The sequence below is a fragment of the Agrilus planipennis genome, unplaced genomic scaffold, assembly GCF_000699045.2.
Source record: "Agrilus planipennis isolate EAB-ADULT unplaced genomic scaffold, Apla_2.0 scaffold186, whole genome shotgun sequence".
NCBI lineage: Eukaryota > Metazoa > Arthropoda > Insecta > Coleoptera > Buprestidae > Agrilus > Agrilus planipennis.
The window spans coordinates 352,881-375,058 of NW_020439023.1; the positions used below are offsets into that span (position 1 = coordinate 352,881).

Below are 22,178 nucleotides of genomic sequence, written 5' to 3' on the forward strand. Positions count from 1 at the left end.
TGATCCCATAATAATATATATATCGTAAGAATTAAGACTTATGAGCAGGGAATTTTCGATTTTTATTTTCCGGAAAATTTGCGACACTTAGTCTACGAAAAACCTGTAGAAATCGAGAAATTTTATGTACTTGTCGTTAGTAAATATAAAAATTATTTATTTAATATTCTTTGTAATGGATAAAATATTTGAACGTTTTTGCTATTTTTCTCTATTTATTTTCCAAATGTTCTTGGGACAAACATATGACAACTGTTTAGTTCTGAGGAGTTTAAAAGATCACAAATCCTAATGGTAGAGACAGTGTGATAATATTTAAGAAAGCTAATCGAAAGTTAAGAAAGTGAAATAAAATATTTAAACTTTGGAAATTACGCACATAACCGAACAATATACATATTATGAAATTTTTTTTACAAAAAAGTCATCTTACACCTTACAACATCATATCATACAAATTATAAATTGGTTTGAACCACTAAAAGTTTTTGCGCATCTACATTTGAAAATTGATCTAAAAGGAAGAAGAATCAATTCCTTCGATATCGCATATTCTCTTTACGAGAACCAGATGTTCTAAACATAGGAAAATTGTCTAGTTCCGAGTGTTTAAAAGGCCAAGAAGTCCAAAATCCTAATAGAAACAGTGTAGGAACACCTAACATTGGAAATTGCACACATATAACAGAAAACTGTATACATATTAATGTGAAAATTCATTTTTAATTTTCTCCCACTATAAACTACCTCAACTTAATGTGGAAAAAATTTGTTGTTGTTGTCACACCCTTGCCGGGAATTGAGTTCATTTAGTTTATAGTGGGAGAAAATTAAAAATGAATTTTCACATTAATATTTGATATTAACCCCTATTAAATGTCAAAGTGTTTCATAATCATAGAAAAATATATATCAGTATTAATACTCATAATAGCAAATAAGCAAGATAAATACAACAAACAAAAATGGTAAGTTATTATCATTTAAACTAGCTGAAGTTTTTACTGTTATTTACTTACCATGTTACAAGTTAATGAGATAAAAGTGTCTTTAAAATGAGTAAGCACAAATATTATGGAATTATTGTCACACGTCATTTATGAAAAGATTGTGAAGTGTCTATAATCCTTATCCAGGTTGATATTACATCATATAAGGGATATTACAAACTCATTATCACTTATTTATTTGATTCTGATAAAAATCACTTTATCGGTGCACTTGTGCTCTTCTGTCATAACAGAAACTCATTACAAACAGTACACCTAGAAATTGTAAATTTTTATCAGCACTAATTCCCACAAATTGAAAAAACTGTTCAATTAAAAGCTGCTTTTTGTTTTTTTAATTCCTGATCTATTGCATGAAGATTTTTAAACACTCGTTAAACTAAGTTGTTATATAATATGATCATCCTATAACAAAGCGTTTCGTGATATAACTGTCGTGTTTTATGAAGAACAAGAACTTTAACTTTAGAGTAAAGGTACATTCTAAGAACACGGCAGCTGATGCCGGCGATTTCGTTCGCGTAGAATTCGATTATTCCTTAATCCCGCATTTTACATCTTTAGGGATGGTATTTTGAAAATTAATTTTATATATATTTAATAAGGATAAGTTAGAACGGAAGGACTAATGGGAATGCAATATACGTTATTTTCATTGTTAAAATAAACGACAAATTCTTCTTAAAACACTTTTGGATCTTTTCAAAATTCTTAGTGGTTAACATTAAATATTAATTTGAAAATTAATTCTCAATTTTTTTTCCACTGTAAATTATTATTTCTCGCAGCTTAGTGGTCACAGCATTGGTCCGTAAAGTCTCCGGTTCGATTCCCGGCGAGGGTTTTACAACAGCAACAATAATTTTTCTCATAATTTGAAGTAACTTATAGTGAAAAAAAAAATAAAACATATCGGTATAGGGGTTAAGAAATTGGTTTAATGGTATTATTTGTACAGTATGAATTTAAATTTTACACTATACATGCCGGAGTTGCCTGTAACGAACGTTGCATTGAAGCGCGCTCACGGCTCAAGCGATCCCCGCTACGAACTCGACTACGTGGTCGAGTAGAGGGCGGACATCCGTTGCATGATTTCGTAACATAGCAACTCGCATGAGACGAACTTACCCTACCGTACGTAAAGAAGTTTCACTTCAAAAAATTGAGAATAAATTTTCAAATTAATACATAATATTAATCAAATTTTGGCAAAATTCTGGTGGAAAACAAACCCATTTTTTGAGCATTAAAAGTAACGTCTTGTTTGGAGAATCTTAAAATCGTAGCCATAATGTTGATGAATTACTACATTACTATAAATAGCGTAGAGAATTGCTAAAAAGTCCATAAGGATATCGACTTGCCTAAAGGTAGCCTGTAGTGTCAGAACGTATTTTGCTCGAATTGTCTGACCACCATAAACTTTTTGTTCAATAAAACTGCCCAGTAAATTAATTTGATATGTAATGAAAAATGTAACTTATTATATCGAAAAACTAAAATTTTATTGGATGAGTCAATTGAGGAAGAAGCGACTCGTATCTATACACCTTATTTCATTTTATTACACAATTTTAATAAAATCTCTCTTAATATGATATAATTTCTTATAAAAGAAGATAACATTTTATCGAGAGTGCGGTAGATAAGAAACATAAAGCATGAATCTTAAATTTTGTTTTTAACCGCGACGTATTTGTCTATCTAACATTTCTTAAATTCCAACTATTCAAATAAAATTTTGAAATCTGTTTCATCCAGAAATTAAATATCTCTAATTCAACTAACGCTACAGTTTCATAGTTTTAATAGTGCATTTTTTGTTTTAATATAATTTAGTATGAAAGGAAAAACTTTTTGCGTCATTTTCAAAGAACCACTTTTATTTAATACTCATGCACTACGGACTACGAGTAGTAAGTAAGGCAAAAATCTCTGATATATCTAAGAACTTTGTTATTGTATGTAGAATTGAGTGCNAAACAGGAGTTAGGAGGGGTAGAGGTAGACCTAGATTAGATTACTCTTCGCAAATAGTTAAGGATGTGGGCTGTTCTAGTTTTAGAGAAATGCGAAGTTTAGCTCAGGATAGGAAAGAGTGGAGATACGTGTCCAACAAGTCTTAGGACTGACGACCTTATGATGATCATGATGAATAAGGATAAGTATTAGGAACATAAGAAACCTTTATGAAAATTTTCAAGTTTCTTGATTCAACGGTTTGGGTTGTGCCATGATCGATACAACAATTTTTGAATCCCCTTTTCACTCATTTAGAGGTTAAACATCTTCTTCGCTTACAAACACGAACAAAAATTTGAAAAATTTAAGTTTTCTCTGTCGGAACTGTAAATATCAAGTCGAAATTGCCACGAAACTTTATCTGAGTAAATTATTCAAGTTTTTTTGACATTGACACGGAGAGATGGTATTTTTAGGAATTTTTGATCTTAAATTAAAGCATATATTGTGTAACATTGAAAACAAATGTAACCAAAACTCTTGCCTTTTGTAGAGGAAACAATAATCTGTTTGAACATTTTTCATCTGTTACATATTGCAGTTAGTTAAATAGAGGCAAATCAAAGTTCAAATGCACTAAAAATACAGTGTTACCTATAAATATAAAGCACATATAATTAAATATTTGGCCCCCAAAAAACTTTCCTCATTACTTAAGTTCCTGTGATCACGGTCAATAGCGTTTGAGATAAAATCAACTTTATGGTTTTAATTTGGTTAGTGAACTTTGACTTAACTTTTTATACATATATACGTACGTAGACATATGAAATGAACATAAAAATTTTTAGCGTTCAGTTCACATTTCCATACTACGCATACTGAATGAAATATTGCGTCAGATAATAACATACAGTTAATACATAATAATTGTATGTAACATCTATTTTTGCATTACCAGGAGCGAACGTTTTTAATTGTAATCAGTTATTAACCTTGACATTAGTTAATCTTCATTAAGACAATTTAAAAAAAATTACGGTTATATTTCATAATTAATGTACCAACATTTTAACAGATTAATCACTTTCAATTGGATTTCACATGGATACCTATAAATCGTTCAATTTCATTTTAAATTGTTGAGACTTACATGTGTGTCATTAATCTTCCTATGATATGCTCAACTCATATAGTATTATATCAAACACACATTTCACGGAAAAAACTCATAAAAATTTACACTGCTTCTCTCTAGTTATACCTGCGCCCCTAATTGAAAATGTGGAAAATATTATGTGAGAAATATCGAATTAGTAGATTTGCCCTTGATTATAACAAAAATACACATATAAGAACTGTCTTAATTTTTAATGTAAAAAAAAAACTCAACTTGAGTGACTCATATCAATTTGTATCTGGAAGTACTAAATTCTAGCTAATTTTCTTTATCCCTCCTAAAGACTTGTTCTTGGATATATATGTATATGTAGTACGTATAATCCTAGCTAATATTATAAATGCAAATGTGAGTTTGTCTGTTTGTTTGCTACCATTTCACCCTTTAACTACTCAACCGTTCATCATAAAGTTATGTACAGACATTGTCAGGGGTACAGAAAAGAACATAGGGTACCTTTTGTCCGAGAAAGAAATACTGTTCCCGAAGGATAGAAAAATTAGTTTTATGTGGTCGTCGACGATCTTTGACACCCACTTAAAACATCAATGCGAGCGAAGACGCGGGGAAAACCTATCATGAAATTTTGTACCTACATTATTAAAGGTAGAGAGAAGAACATAGGGTACCTTTTGTCCAAGAAAGAAATGCTGTCCCCGAAGAATAGAAAAATTAGTTATGTAGTCGTTAATAATCATTGACATGTATTTAGGATATCAACGCGAGTGTAGCTGCGGGTAAAACCTAGTAACTTAATAAATGTTTAGTTTTCACAATGATAATGAAGTACTCTGAAAAGAACTTTTTCAAGTAAAATTTCAATGTGCGGGGCCCTGAGTCTAGCCGAAGTTACGAAAGAGATTTACCGATTCGAATCTATGCCATCATCTCTAAAAACAGAAGATCATACTTGTAACATTGGAGTGACCACAAACGTGTTGTTTTATTTATCGGCTTGGAAGATTGATCACCTCCAAGAAGTTGGCATTATGTTAGTTGTTGTTTACATGTTGTACTAAAGGACTACACACTACAGCTTTATTGTAAATGCTTGATATCGAATAAAAAGAGTTTATAATAAATTTCCCCATTTAGCGCGATGAATTAATTACAATGGGTACTTACTATAAATAAATTTATTTAGGTATTCCGCATATTACACTGTAACCTTTCCATGCATGTTTGCAAACCACTTATTTTTGCGAAGCAATTTTATTTGATGTTTATTGGTATGTGTATAGTATAATTATATCAATTTTCAAGGTCGTTTTTTATTTGATCATGAGTTTACTTGTTCATGCAAGTTTTTTATTATTGCAGTTATTATAACCCAGCTTTGCAAGTCACGAATTGTTACTCACCAATGGCTTTTACCTTAAGCTGTTTTCGTTTTCTATCTCCATTACGCTTCATAAAATTAGGAAGTCTAACACTTCGCCGAAAGAAACATAAATAATGTAACCTTAACATTACTCCGTGGTTAAAATTACTCTTGCCTTGATGTGTGTTATGTATAGACGCAACTTTATTTTATCGTTGGATTAACGAACGGTTGTCCAATATACTGCAAAATTCCCGAAATATCCCAACATACTAGTGACTAATTTTCCTAGCAGATAGTTACCAACTATAATCTACTGTTGAATAAATTTTTTTGTACAAAAGTAATGGTTAATGGAAAAATATTCAATTAATACTCGTTGCATAAGTAATGAAGCGCAACTGTGGGCATGGATGACCGATGAACCTATTGCAATTTACGAGCATTCATTCGCATTTACATTTCATGAAATTAAAGATAAATAAAATTGAGAATGTCGGTAGGTTAAACAGGAGATCACTACGAAAATGTAAATGAGAATTGAAATGCATGGTTAAATTAACTGTAAACTCATGAGGAGATAAAATTAATTATATATATAAAATCATAATAACAATAAATACAGAAAAATTCAGAACAAAATTGTGAAAAAGGAGCCAAAACAATCATTGACAGATCTACTGGAAGGTTAACTATAACTGAAAGCAACGAAAAAAAAAAAAAGATCATAAATCTAAATTAGAAAAATGAGTGAACCACATAGGAGGACCTCGTGTGGAAAAACAACGAAGAAAATCAACGAAGGTGGTGAATAACTTATTGTATAGATAGCAGATAGCTGTAAGTGGTGCTGAGGTTATCATGGTTAGATCTTATGTTCATACAATTGTTAGTTCTGTATATATTAGCTATTTCCAAAAAAAGGACGTTTCTGGATGGTGTGGCAAGATGTGGAGAACGATACGTTTTCGAAGGTGGTAGTATGACCTGTACTATACATATGAGATGCAAGGTCATTACTGGATTCTGAGCGGCTATCATTTAAATGTTGGTTAAAGCTTTAACATTTATATTTTCGTAGTGATCTCCTGATGAAGCTAAGAATGTTGGCGAAAATATGAGAACTTATTAAATATAACTAGATTGGCCCATCGTTTTGTTCAATAAGATTTTATCTACCTACACTTTCAATTTTATTTATCTCTATAGCCATTTTACACGGGCTACTTTTGTAGCGTTTCCGAAGCGCTACAGTTGCACGATTTTTTGAAATCCACTCTTTTAAAATGATACATTCACACGAGAGCAGCGCTTCAAAAACGTAACGCTGCAGTCGCTGAATTGTAGCGACATTCGCTTGAATCGCGGGGATAAATAGGCGTACCCTTGTTGCGCTTCACTAAGAAATACATTTACTTAAGTTAACATTTCCACACTGGCGTATTTTTAGTAATGTGACTGACCAATGATGGACTATGTCGACGTCAAAAATTTCATAATTTCAAAGTCTGCGTTTGGAACAGTTGCAGTGCAGGCGATATAAGAAAGAACATGGGAAAAAGGAATGACTGAAACGTTTTTTTCATTTCGCCGTAAATCTTGCTAAGATGTATAGAAATCCTTTAATCAATTGATTGCTGTTGCAAGGATCAACCCAACATTTCCAATTCATTGTATTTTTCTTTTTTTGAAGTGAAACTTCTTTACGCACAGTAGGGTAAGTTCGTTTCATGCGAGTTGCTATGTAACGAAATCATGCAACGGATGTCCCCCCTCTACTCGGCCACGTACTCAAGTTCGTAGTAGGGATCGCTTGAGTCGTGAGCGCGCTTCAATGCAACGTTCGTTACAGACAACTCCGGCATGTATAGTGTATAATTTAAATTCATAGTGAACAAATAATACCATTAATCCAATTCATTAACCCCTATCACGGTATGTTTGTGTGTTTGAAGAAGTTTCACTTCAGTAGCGTGTTGTATAATTACACGTTGTATTTTTTTTTAACTTATCAGAAGGGCTAATAAAGTGAGCTTCTCTTCATTTTTCTTCTGCGACTTCATTTTAATACCTGTTTCTTTAAATTTGAAATAGATACGTTACTACATCGGCTACATTATCGAAGCACTGTAAAAAAATCGCTCTTTATACATACGAACTAGCAAATGTCGCGCTACTGTAGAGCAACGGAAGCGCGACAGCTCGTGTGAAAAAGCTCTTAATTTCAACTAGTACTGTAGTTACTAAAGTTCAACTTTATTTCATGTAATGTTCAACGTAAAACTCAATTTGTTACACGTGCTTTTAAAGAAGCCCTGTTAATCACCTGACTAGTGTATGTATTTTGACATCGATTTCATGTGTTTCATGTTTGCATTTAAATTTACCATGCTTGGTTGGTTCCGAAGCATAACAATGATAACCTTATTAAATTAACAGTTAAAGAGCAGTAGCATCGAATAATTCAATGATTTCTTATCTACTTTTTCAGGAAGTCGATTCAAACGGAATCGTTAAATTTCCTTACTTGAAAAAAGGGGTTAGTGTAAATTCCGTCCCAAATGTTCTAATGACTTCTTAGAGGAATATGTAAATTGCGCCTGATTTCGACCGATATATATATATATACCAATATTTTAACAAAAAAAAGTTTTTTTCCCACTTCGTACATGTTGCCTAACCTAATCTATAACAGAATTGAATAAGTGAAATAAAGCTTTATTTTAATGTACGAAATCACCACTTTATATCTACTATTCCCATTAAGTGCAGATATGTGTATATAGTCCAGACGGAATTTACGTTTTCCGGAAAAAAAGTAAGAAAACTAGGTCCAAGTCTTAAGATTAAAAAGGCCAGATTGTAAATCATTTCTTTCGATTTCCCAGAAACACATTTTCATCAAAACTCAGGACACCTTGCTCCTTACGACATACTGCCGCGTTTGTCATACAAATTTAAATTGGTTTGGGCCTCTGAATTTGAAAATTGGTTAAAAGGTACTCGAAAGTATGAATCATTTCCTTAGATTTCCCAAACATATACCTCGCTACATTGCAAAGAACCGAATGATTCAGCAACTTTGTATTTCATCAACATTTTTGCAACATTCTGTATATACTGCACTATTCTATTTAATTCAGTTCGTATTTATTGTGCATGCTGTCCTCGATTATTGCATTTAGGAATATTAATCAAAAATAACCATCAGCGATCTGACGCGGCGTATTTTCCAAAACCAAATTATCATTAATCGTCAGTCGTTATTAATGCAAAAATCGTATTTATTAACTGGAAACTCGCAAAGTCTGTAACAATAATAACGTTTACAGTGATTGTGTAGTTTGTGTATAAGCAAAAAATGCAATCGTTTAGCAGAACGGTTTTATATTTTTCTATTGTTGTCCATTCGGTGAGTACAACGTTTGAACGCTCTTAATTAGCTTCTAATTAGTTTTATAAACAACCGGAGTTCCATTTAATGATTAGTATCAACAATGTGGGAATCTACATTAGATTTTTCTACTCTATTAAACCTGAAGGCATCTAAATGCTCTTTAAACCTAACTTTAATCGCCCTACGACTTTGACCCATGTATTCCTTGTAGCAATTTTTACAATAAATACTGTAAATTCCTGTTTTCCGTTATTTTATCTTTTGGATTACCTAAAAGACATTGTAAGCCGTTTTGATGGAGTATGAACAGCTGTTAAAAGAACTTCTTTAACACCATGGCTAGACTGGGTGTGACTTTTGGATAGAACGGGATTTTACAGTATTTTGGTTAACTTTCTTTTAGTTTGATTTATACTAGTTTCAAAAACCGTAACGTTTATACGTACCCCTCTTTAATAAATTTAATTTTGTTGGTTTTATTGGTTTCCGTTAAAGCTCTTAGCGAGGGATCATAACAATATCATAAGCTTTAGATTTAATCGTAGGATTATTTTAGACAACTAAACGTTTCGTGGAAATTCCACGGATTTTCTTATATGTAATTTGTAATTCGAACGTTCTGTTGTGAAACATATTTAATAACAGAAATTAACAAAAGCACTCTGGAATGTTTTCAAAAAGTTTTTTATTGTTTTGTCAATATTGCTTCGATCAACTACAATAAGGATTACTAAAGTTTAAAAATATCGAGTTTCGTTTTCAAAATCAACGTTTTAAACACAATAGTAGATAGTGTAAATTCAAACCCATGTGTTATTTTATTTTGGATACTTCTTGTCATTTATATTATTCACTCAAGTATCAAATGTGTACTGAGGTTTTTAGACTTTCAATTCCATATATTTTATACAGTAAGGTTAAAACTCGCATAAATTAAATGAAATGTCGTAAACATTAACATATATAATTAACGAGAAAAATCTTTTAATCAGTAATTAAATATTTTCCCATATACATGTCGAGGTTGCTTTTAATTATGCACAGTACTATTTTTATGTAATTATCAGAGGTTCAACAATTAAAATGTTTCCGAGTCACGGGACATTGAAACAAGTGACTAAAAGATCAGTGATCAGTGAACAACAACTATGTTTTACAGGGCTACTTCCTATTAATTTAAAAATACACACCGTCATTATACTCATGCTAGTTAATTCAAACCTCTCACTTATCTCTATCGCGAATACTTGCGTGTTGTCTGGCACCAGGCTAATTTTATATTCTTCTTCCGAAAATAAGATCGCCGTGAAAAACAAGCTATTAGTGGTTATGAAATGCACGGAGATATAAATATACAAAATACTTTGTTATGGGAAACTTAAGAAAAAAAACAACTCGATACGGACCTGTATTCATCAAAATTATCGAAAAATTATTTTTAGGTTTGTGTGTATCACTAGATACCCATACTATCGGTAATTAATTACTAGGATCGTTATTTTTAAAGGCAACATTTTTTTAGCCCTTGGTCAGGTTAGATTAGTTGCGAGTGACTTGCCTTCTCGGTTTATCACACAAATATATACATACAGGTTATGCAAAATGTTCACCGAATATATACAAATTACACATTTCTCTGCAGGTATTTTTTCTTTTTATTTTATTATTTTAATGTTGTTACTAGCTAGTCATTGCTATCAATAGCCAGTTTGCGCTTAATAGAGCAACACCTACCCATCGAATAGAATATGGAGAATGTGAAAAGAAATAATTTATTTACATGTTAAAAATATCTTTTAATATTAGCAAGTATAAGAGGCATGAATAATAGTTGATGATACTAACTTGAATTTGGTCCCTATTCCGTATCTTTTGTCAATAATTTGGCAGAATTTGACCTTTTTTAATGGAATTTTACAGTAGAATAAAGTAATGTAAAAAATGCACATTTTTGCATTTGTCTAATATTCCCGAAAAATTGTAATATAAATAATAGAGCTCTAGTCTTTTATTTTGAAATAAAAGGTAAATAAATTAGATCTTTTTTGTTGAGCAATGTTTCTAAAATAAAGCCTGTTTACCATATATTGTTAGTATATATATCATTGTTTTCACTTGTTATATTTATATATNGTCACAGCCTTTTTAAAAGGGGGCATGAGTAGGTATATGGTATAAAACCAATCCGAAACGTGCAGTCTTTATTTTGAAACGATCCTACTGTTAAAATTTAGTAACGTGTCGCAGGTTGATTGTCGTTACAATATATTTTGCGATTAGGAAAAATTAATATTTACTAGATATGTTTTTTTTCAGTTCCACTGCGGAATCAGTATGAAGGCTAAGGAAGGAGGTCATACGGAAATGGCCCACAAGAACGTAATTGTAATAGGTAAGTTTTGTCCTTGAAACAAGGTATAATACATTGGTATTTGTCCAAGTTTTTCCTACAAGATCCTTGTAAAAAAGATATCCTTTCTCATGATAAACATTAATACTTGAACGTCAACACCTCCGATAACAAATTGGTTGAATTTCGGCCCTGCATGGTTCATAATATTAGGAATATGTATTTTATATAATAGTTCGAAAAAAAAATTACATATTTGATGAACTTTTTTACAATTTTCGGTTAGAATTAAGTAGATAGGTCAAAATCCTGACGTGGTAAACCAGTGCTGGATCTAAAGCAACACAAACATCTTTATGAAACAAGTGCATTAAAGAATAATTAGTCGTATATTATTCACTTTATAATTATAAGATTATTAGATATTGAAATTCTACCATGTCTCTTTTTTATTTTACTATTGTCAATACTTAAAAAAAATAACTAATAACGCAAACAGTTAATCTATTAATAACCATGTTTTCGAACTTTGATGAGCCAATTTTTAGAAAACAATTTGTAATAATCAATAAATAGGCGGGAAATGTCTATAACGAATTATTATTAACAAGCTTGAGATTGCACAGATCTGACCTAGAGGTGTAATGTAATAATTATTGTGGAGTTTAGGATGCAAAGGCAGTTGATTTATCTAGTAGTTTAATGTTTTTTTTTATTGAAATTTTTAATTTACGATTAGAGGTAATTTTCTCACAAATTTCATATAGAATTCTTCTACTCATTCATGCAAACTGTAATATACATGTGTAATAGAAAAGGAAATATGGTAGGTATAATATGAATAAACAATCATTTTTTGAAAACCACATTATTTATTATAGAACTCCATTTTTTAAGCGTGTAAAAAATTGAAGATAACTGTTATCATATCAAACCACCTTATTTTATTGTCATGCCAAGGCTTTTTTTATAAATACGTGACCAAATTCACGCAAAATCCAAAATACTGCACTGATTTATTAATTGCTAGTGTTGTTTTCATGCCATTTGATTTTGAAACTTGGCGGGCACTGGTAAACAGCAAAAAAGAACAACAATATATTTATATTTAACATTAATTAAAATTAAAATACATATGGTAAGATTGCCGGTAATTTTTTTTGTAAAGAAACATAATCCGAATTGGATAACGAAAATTTAAAGTGGAAACGAAGCCTCATATTTTTGCAACTTTATTTGTGATTTCCCCAGGAAGTACAATATTGTTTTCAATGTACTGTTTACTGAGTGTCGATGATAAGGATTACAATGTTTTTATAAAAATTAACAATGGTGTAGGTAAGCTTTCCGATAACAAATCAATATCCCGCCCCTCAATAAAGCCATTATACAAATGCGGTCGTAAAATTATGAGAATTTACAGATAGAAATTCTAAATTAAATTAGTCTCTGTTCGGATTTTTTAATCAGTTTACCGATAACATTTTTAGTTGTTCGAAAGTTTTTCGGTATTGATTGATTCTGAACAATCTGTATAAAGACATAGCTAAAATCATTAAAAATGATAATGAAATACAAAGTGCTCTTGAGACAATTCGATGAATTGGACAATCGTCACCAAGAATGTAAGAAGGGCCAAAATTATACTACTACCTTCCCCTCCACTTGAAGTAGGAAAAAAGTGGCACTATTACAAATCTATTGAACTCTTTAACAAACCCTCCAAAATCCAATAGGGTGGCTCTAAAAAAATAAGTTGAGAAAATGGATCGAAAGCAATGTGCCTACAAATTTATAACTGTATATCCTCTGTGTATGTCACACCTAATGTTTAACAACTGAATTCTAATGGTTGTTAAATAAATTTTCTTTTCACTTATAAATTTTTTAATAATTAATTTTAGTTTTCGTGCATTAATTTTGATTTGAACTTATTTTACATTGATTTCTTGTATTTGCCTATTTGGTTTTGGTTTTCTTACTAATTTGTAATTTAAACACAATGTCTCTGTAGTACAATATGCTAGGCATCCAAGTTACAAGGTGGTAATAATAATAATAAATAATTTAGTACTAGGGACTATATTTTAGTTACTTCATGAAGATTTTTTTTTATGAACATTGGCGTTTTCTTGTCCTTGCTTAAGTCAGTACTGTAGAAGAAATTGAACCAATTGAAGTAATTAAGTACTATTCCTAGGAACCTTCTCCTTTCTTACTCACGCATATGTAACAAGACAGAATTTTATAGATGCTTAGTTTTTAAAAATTGACGAAAAAGAAAACTACATTTAAAGTAGGGATACATAGGTTTTTACCAAGACAGAGAATAAGGGAGACTATGTGGTAAATAAATAGATGAAAACAAGAGAATTTCAGCCCAATTCATCTGTTGCCTTTTTCTATTGACTTAAGCCGCTGGCTTTTCTTATCAATGAATTATGAATTTGACAAAAAAAGATCTAATTTCTATTGACTTTATTTTCATGAGTTTGCCGATATCATGACTAGTCACAGCCTTTTTAAAAGGGGGCATGAGTAGGTATATGGTATAAAACCAATCCGAAACGTGCAGTCTTTATTTTGAAACGATCCTACTGTTAAAATTTAGTAACGTGTCGCAGGTTGATTGTCGTTACAATATATTTTGCGATTAGGAAAAATTAATATTTACTAGATATGTTTTTTTTCAGTTCCACTGCGGAATCAGTATGAAGGCTAAGGAAGGAGGTCATACGGAAATGGCCCACAAGAACGTAATTGTAATAGGTAAGTTTTGTCCTTGAAACAAGGTATAATACATTGGTATTTGTCCAAGTTTTTCCTACAAGATCCTTGTAAAAAAAGATATCCTTTCTCATGATAAACATTAATACTTGAACGTCAACACCTCCGATAACAAATTGGTTGAATTTCGGCCCTGCATGGTTCATAATATTAGGAATATGTATTTTATATAATAGTTCGAAAAAAAAATTACATATTTGATGAACTTTTTTACAATTTTCGGTTAGAATTAAGTAGATAGGTCAAAATCCTGACGTGGTAAACCAGTGCTGGATCTAAAGCAACACAAACATCTTTATGAAACAAGTGCATTAAAGAATAATTAGTCGTATATTATTCACTTTATAATTATAAGATTATTAGATATTGAAATGAATATAGCAATTAGCAACTGTAATTATTATACATATAAGAATGTAACAATCTGATATAGTTACATCGACGTAAAATCGATTAAATTTAAATTAGTTCATACTACTTCTTTTAAAAAAAGAAACCAAATCCTTATAAAAACTTTAAATAACCTACTTAATAGACAATTTACCACATTTGTTAAATGTAACAATAAATATTATTATAATGGTATATTTGCGTAGTTCTTATTTTCCGTGAAAAGGCTCCGAAACGAAATAGTAGATAAACAGAAAAGAGGGTAGCAAATAAATTATTAAATGATAAAATCGATGGCGCCCTTGACTTCAAGTCTGTTGATAAACATTTCAGGCTTTCTGCGTAGTATTTTCCACTATTAATTATGTATAAACGTTTGAAAAATGAAACAACTAAACATAAGGTACAAAAGTATTTTCTATTCAACGAAATGTTTTCCTTTAATAAAGGTAACTTGTTTATGATTGACCGTTCTGAATTAATGAAAAATAAAAAAAGAGATTAAAAAGTACAATTCCTTTTTACAATACTCAAATAAAGGCAATGTATCGCCATCTGGTGGATATTTGCTCCTAATGAAGTATTTCAACTTGTTCAATTAATATATTTCTGATAGAAAACTCAAACGTCTTTAACTTCTTTATATTTAAATTTTATTTTTCTTTTTCGCCTTTTAAAAACATTGTGAACATTTTTATTTAGAATAACATTTTTGTTTTGGTTTTTCAAAACAGAAAATTTATTTACCATAATACAGCACTTATTTTGCAAAACAAATGGACGCACAATTAATTTTAATTATAATCACTACCTATACAGAACAATGATACAGATACAATGGTAGGAAGCATTAATAACAAAATTGCATAAATAACCAACATTTAATATCTTAAATTTCAATTATGAGTATAAGTAATGCCTAAATAGTTCACTTGTTTTTACAAATATTCGAAAATAGTTTGGTTTTGTATGTTATGTATTGAAAATCAACTTTGTTTAAGGTTAAATATTTCTATTACTTGTAAACAATTTGCATAATAATTGGTGATGAGACCAGCAAGACCAAACGAACAAGACTAAGACTAAAACCAAAAACGGGCATCAAAACATTTTTTGTATTTGAAATTTTTAGTTTGCTTTACTAGATTTTAACACTAAATATAAAAAAATAAACTTTACCACAGTTTAAAAAACGGGACATACAAGAACTACAAGAATGTCCTCAGAGTAAGTGCTCTTTGTTCCTATGTTTGGATAACATATAGTTGAAATATAGAGATAAAGTAATTTATGTCGTTATTTTCACTTCTATCAACCACCTTGTACTATTTTTTTCGTTAATAGTTCAATTTATGCGTTGGAGAGAGTCAGTATGTGCGTTGGGGAAAGGGTAAGTTGTTGAGTTTTCATAACTCCCACAACTATCGACACTATTTCCTGTAAATGTCATGATGAGCTCGCATGTATGACAGAAATTTTCAAGCATTGAAGACAGTTATTGTGTTGGTAATTATTGAGCAAGACCAAAACTTAACACGCAAGACCAAGACTAACACTAGAAATATTTGACCAAGACCGAATAATCAAGACCAATACCACGACTGGGAAAGTCTAGGTGTTGATCATGCTTATCAGTAGTAATCTGAATTTTACTTACTATGTACTCAGGTAATGAGTGACAGTATTTTGTGTCATTGATTTATTTTACGTTTCTAACAATTGTAATAATTTCTAATGCTATTTTTTTTTCCAGGAAATGGTCCAAGCGGTTTGAGTTTGTCATACATGTTACAAGGAAATATACCGTACGTGGTTTCTGCCGATCATCCTGATGAACTACTAGCGGCCCGCTTGAAACCGTTTGTTGGAAAGAGTTTAGTTCATCAAAATTTAAGATTTTTAGCAGAGGGCCTTGAAGGAAGATCTACCAACATGGTGTCTTTGTTATTAGACGCTCTTATTCATCCCTATGCTGACATGGGACTTGAACTACAACCTCTGGTTGAGTGGAGACCAGATGGGAACAAGGTATATTTTTCAGCTCAATTTATTATATCGTATTTGACTACTAATGGATATTTTTGGATAAGTAAACCACAGTGTATTCGGTAGAGAATATTTAGTAGAAATAACAAACTATCAATTACATCTCATGTCTTTTTCAGATGGAGCACTTGGTATTGGGAAAAGGTCCCCCGGGAGGCGCATGGCACACTATGGACCCACAAATTCTCACTTTATCGTTAGGTTCTTGGATGTCCCTACCAGGCTTGCCCTACAATTCGAGAGACGGAAGCGAGAAACGCGCTTTCGCTGGAAACATTGCTAAATACTACGAAGACTACGCAACTAAAATGGGCTTGCAAGAAAACTTCGTTTCTAACACTATAGTGACAAAAGTAAAACCTCTAAGAAACGCCAAATCACCAGAAAATCAAATTTCGGCAATGGACGTGGATGACTGTGCCCCGGAATCCAAATGTGATAGACAACAGTGTATGTGGGTAAAGAAGGTAAAAGAGGACACCCCGGAGAAAAGGAAACTATGCCTCGCTCCCGAATTAGCCGAAAATTGCAGGAAAATAGAACTTTGTCCTTTATCTAACGCTTTATACCTAATTGGATGCGGCAGGAAAAAGAAATTGAAAGGAGATCGATGTCATCTCTCATGCAATATCAAGTGCAACCCTAGTTATAATATTTTCGATAGTTACGAGAAAGTTAGTGATAATGATGTTTCAAGCTCAAGTAGTAATAATAGGTGCAGGAATCTCTCTTATTCAGAAAAGTCGTCATCAAATTTTCATGATGAACTACCTGGAAGATTTAATTATTATTGTAGAAGTTTATCTAGTTATGAAGGTTTAAATACTGACGTGCCTTGTAGTAGCAACTCTGTCGCAAATTCGTCGAACAAAGACGCAGACGTCCAACCTGTGTGGTTGGTAGAGGTCTACGACAAAGTTCAGCAAAGGTATACAACGTACACGTGTAACAATTTAGTGCTTGCCAATGGTGCTTCAGACATTCCAAACAAACTGAACTTGTCAAATCAGAAGCCCGATCCCGACTGGTTTGCTTACACTGTGAGAGATTTAGAAATTGCTCTTGACAACAGTTTTAGAAATAATTCGAATTTAAATCCCGATCCGGTACTGGTTGTTGGGGCTGGACTGAGTGCAGCTGATGCAATTATTGCAGCCAGGGGACGAAATATACCGGTTTTGCACGTTTTCAAGTCAAAGTCAGAGGGACTAAACAAACAACTACCTGAAAATATGTATCCGGAATATCACAAGGTATGGAACCAAGTTGTTCACAAACTGTTTGCCACGAGGCACGGCTCTAAACTAGAGCACTAAAATTTGAAAATTAAAGCCTTTTTTTACATTTTTGCCTCTCAGTTCTCATGAATTCCTAATTTCAAGCTAAAAAGTTTCTTACTTCCATGAATATTTGTTCTTTCAGTCAATCATCAAAATTGCTGTTAACCAATTCCTTAATTTTCAAAAATTACTCCGTTTTTTGATTTCTACCTTTCTTCTTTCACCTTCTTTCATTTTTGTTGTTATTTGAATAATAATAATGCAGTGGATTTGTGTATTGTATTTTAATACATATAAACCAAGATAAACCAAAAACGATGAACAGAGAAATAAAAAGCAATATAATACATATAAGTATAAAACGAAAGGGTTTAAATAAACGGAAAGAAATGATAACGATAACGTGGTAACACAAACGACGCGCACAATAACCCGAGCAGTACTTTTTACACACTAACTCGCCATGTCTCGTCACGTACGCCAAGGGGTATAAAATCGATAAAACACCTGAAGTCAATTCAGCAACCACTTGCCTGATTAGTGGCGTCGCTCACGGACTTTGCGGTCATTTCCTTAACACCTCCCCTCAAAGTAGTGAGTGACTGCCCTTGTTTGTGCATGGGTCCCTCAGTCTGATTCTCCTCCACATTAGTCATGCCAAGACTACGTAAACAATTTTTATGTTTTGTGCCATTTAGCCCTTTTGTCAAAACATCAGCAGGCATCTGTTCTGTAGATAAATATTCCAAGTTAATGATCTTTTCTTCATATGCATCTCGAATGAAGTGGTATCGGACTGCAATATGTTTTGTTCTTGGATGGTAATTTTTACTTTTTGCCAACTCTATCGCACCTTGATTGTCGTTATATAATGTCACGTACTCATTTTTCATACCAATTGTGTTTAATATACTTTTTAGATACATTGCCTCTTTAGTGGATTCAGAGAGAGCCATGAATTCGGCCTCCGTGCTCGACAATGCAACTGATCGTTGCTTTCTCGCTTCCCAATATATAGCTGCTCCGGCTAAAATAAAAGCCATTCCAGAATAACTCTTTCTGTCGATTATGTTTGAAGCCCAGTCAGAATCAATCACGCCAAATAGTGGCAAGCCAGTTTTGTGATATTTTAAGCCATAGTCAGATGTACCCTTTAAATATCGTAGTATTCTTTTAGCTGCTTTCCAATGCTCGGTACTATAGTTCGTGTTGAATTGGCTTAGGCAATTCACAGAAAATGCGATGTCTGGCCTTGTTGATATCGCTAAAAACATCAATGCACCGATTAGACTTTGATATGGGAACTTCTTCATTAGTTCTTCATTGGCACTTTCAGGTTTAGCAAGCTTTGTGTTTGCTTCCATANTTAATTAATATTTAATTTGATAATATCAAATGGTTAATATATTATTTGTAGTATATAATGTATACAAATAAAAACAATTAAGTACCAATAATATCTAAAAGATTTTTCAATAGCTTACGTGATAATATATTAAACTAATAATGAAGATAAAAAATACGAAAATAGAATTCATTTTTGGATATACATAGATATTTGTGATTCTTCTATAATTTTTTGGAATAGCAACTTCTTTTTATTACTTTTCTTTCAATTATTAAATTTGCATTTTAACTGAATATATTTCTCACAAATATTCTCTGGCCTTTCTTGGACTATTCCACGGAAAATAATTTGTCCCTTGACATTTGCAAATTTTCTGTATGATTACCTTACTAGTACTAAATCTCAGAAATAGCTAACAGTGCTGCAAAGGCTTAATATATTGTGTAATAAATCAATTTGCTCCTTAATTGATCTATACAGAAGGCATCATCGTAAAATTAAATCTATTTAATTTTGTGAACCAAAAATGATAAATTATCTTTAACACTCACCAAAAATTGCAGCTCCGAAGGGCCTAGGGACCTACCTGAAAGTAAAATGAAATTTGTTTTTAGTTCTACAACAATCGTGACATTATTATATATGTACATGACTTTATTTCCTTTTAGGTTCACCAAATGATGGTCGATGGTGGGTCTTCCTATCCCTTTTATAAGGCTTTACCTGGATATACCTTAACCGATTTCAATGCTTCAAAAAAAATAGTAGAGCTGACGTCAAATACCGGAAAGAGTGAAACAGTTAGCGTATCGTTTGCAGCTATTTTAATAGGATCTCGACCCGATCTTAGTTTTCTGCCTGAGAATTTCAATTTAGGTGTAAACAGAAACTTGCCAGTTGATTGTAAAACAAATCCTATTGATATCGATCAATTAACTCATGCGGTAAACGGTTACAATGGCCTGTACGTGATGGGGCCGTTGGTTGGTGATAATTTTGTAAGATTTATACCCGGAGGTGCTTTAGCCATTCTTTCTGATTTATATAGAAAATATGGCTACTGATTGCTTATTAGACGGTTCAATTAGTAAAACGCAATAGTGCCTAAAAGAAATGAAAAAATCAAATTTAAATTACAACTTTAGATACCGCAAAAAAATAGCTTTTTTTATTCACCTAAATCCAACCGTACTTCAATTTTTAAACAAATTTATCTATACGTAAAGTAATTTATTATATACCTTTCTTTTTGTGATACTTTTTCACCAGTCCAATAAATTTCGTTAAAGTGATTTTTAATAAATTAGTTAGTGTTAAAAGTATTTTTGATGATAATAATTATAAACCGCGCTAAACTAAAGGCATTTACTGAAGATTGTTCATTTTAAATTATTTTCTGAATCGTGTATTTAACAAATTTTCTTTTCTGAGAAAATTAAACGTACTTATGTAACTTGTTACAATAACTACGAACGTAATGTTTTAGTTAAATAGGTAAAAAAATATTTAAACCTTTTTTATATAATATATTTTTTTGTAAACACGTTGTTGTTTTGCCTCTTTTGGCTGTTGTTAGTAATCTTAATAAATAGTTGTTTTGTTTTTAGTGTATAATTTATCGTATTTGAATAAGGGAACCCCAATTCTTTTACGTTAATGCAAATGAATTTAATTGTTATTATTCTTACGGTGTTAAACAAGCTAGCCTTTTTGTTAATGTAATGAAATTATTGTTTTTATTGAAACTACTTACCACAATCAAAAATAAGAAAAGAAAACAATAGAATAGTAATGTTTCACAGCAGAATTTATTTCAATAAAAAGATGAAAATCGCCCCCCTTGCAGCGGGTTTATAAAGTTATTTAAAATATATATATATTTGTTGTATTATTCCTTATACTTAAACTTACAAAAGATTTTTCTGTGTAAATGTGTAATATTGTAATTTATAAACGACAGGCTGTTGCACTATAGCAAAATTATAATTTTTGTGTACTGCGTTTCAGTTTTTGGGCTTTCTGGCTATTGTTTTTGGAATTTATATTCTCAAAGGTGGCGTGGTAGTGGCAGTCGAAGATGTCTCACAAATCGCTCGATGGCGAGCGACTTACCGTACTGTAGGCGAAACGTCGGTAAGTAATTTCCAATAGTGATGAGCAAAATTGATCTTGTTCTTGCATAAAAGACCAAGACCGAACGAACAAGACCAAGAGGAAATACGCAAGATTAAGCGAAAAATTATTACTTCCGGTGAATTTATGAGTAAAACTATTTAAAGCAACTTTATTATATTCTTTCCTTAGAACAAAACATCTTTTGCATTTGAAATTTTTAGTTTGCTTTACTGTATTTTAACACTAAACATAACAAAGGAAATTTTATCACTGGTAGAAAAAAAATATCTACAAGAATCTCCTCGAAGTATGTGTTTTTGGTTTTTTATATTTGTACTTTTTTTTGCTAAATTTCAAGTTATGCATTGAAAAAAGGGTCAATTTATGCATTGGAGTAAAGTTTTCATAAAAAAAGAAAAATTTATGTTTAAGAGTTATTAAAAAGACGAAAGTATTAAAAGAGTACGACGAAAACTTAACACGCAAGACCAAGACGACGACTAGAAATATTTAAGCAAAACCAATACTAAGACTGGAACGGTCTTGGTTTTCCTTTGCTCATCACTAATTTCCAAAGACAGCTACGAAGCCCGAAAACTAAAATACAGCATACATTAGATACCGGCCGTGAAAGCTTACACAAACTTTTTTTGTCTTCTATTTCTAAGAATGATGAAGATTGGTGCAATTTAAAGCGTTTCAAAAATATTTGAATTTATTTAAGGTGCTTATTTAAGCACAATAAATGTGAAAATATACGTATATTTAAAAAAATNCTATTCTGTGCTAATCTTCGCATTTTTTCTAAAACTATCCCACTCCTGTTTCTGCTTCTAATGTCCCTAACTAGCCCTTCATGCCTAAGAAGGTGTCCTACCAACCTATCTCGCCTATTTTTTATTGACTTTCATAGAGTCCTCCGTTCTCATCTTCTTTCTAATACCTCTTCATTTCTAACCTTCTCTATCCATGATGTCGGCGCTCCAGAC

General features: G+C 31.6%; 1 protein-coding gene across 4 annotated transcripts in view; it reads left to right on the forward strand.

The window, feature by feature from the left end:
• LOC108738281 (oxidative stress-induced growth inhibitor 2) overlaps positions 1-21,958 on the forward strand; it is a 28,312-nt gene extending 6,354 nt beyond the window's left edge. The window contains exons 1-5 of one of the 4 annotated variants that reach the window (XM_025976349.1): positions 8,790-8,888; positions 11,190-11,265; positions 16,154-16,428; positions 16,566-17,699; positions 19,743-21,958. In XM_025976349.1, the coding sequence (XP_025832134.1) occupies positions 8,838-8,888; positions 11,190-11,265; positions 16,154-16,428; positions 16,566-17,699; positions 19,743-20,138 (1,932 nt within the window). In that variant the 5' untranslated portion in view covers positions 8,790-8,837 and the 3' untranslated portion in view covers positions 20,139-21,958. Of the gene's footprint in view, positions 1-8,789; positions 8,889-11,189; positions 11,266-13,885; positions 13,993-15,744; positions 16,069-16,153; positions 16,429-16,565; positions 17,700-19,742 lie in introns of those variants that run through there. The other 3 variants (XM_018471645.2, XM_025976350.1, XM_025976351.1) reach the window with 3 other exon arrangements.
• The last annotated feature ends 220 nt before the right edge of the window (positions 21,959-22,178 follow it).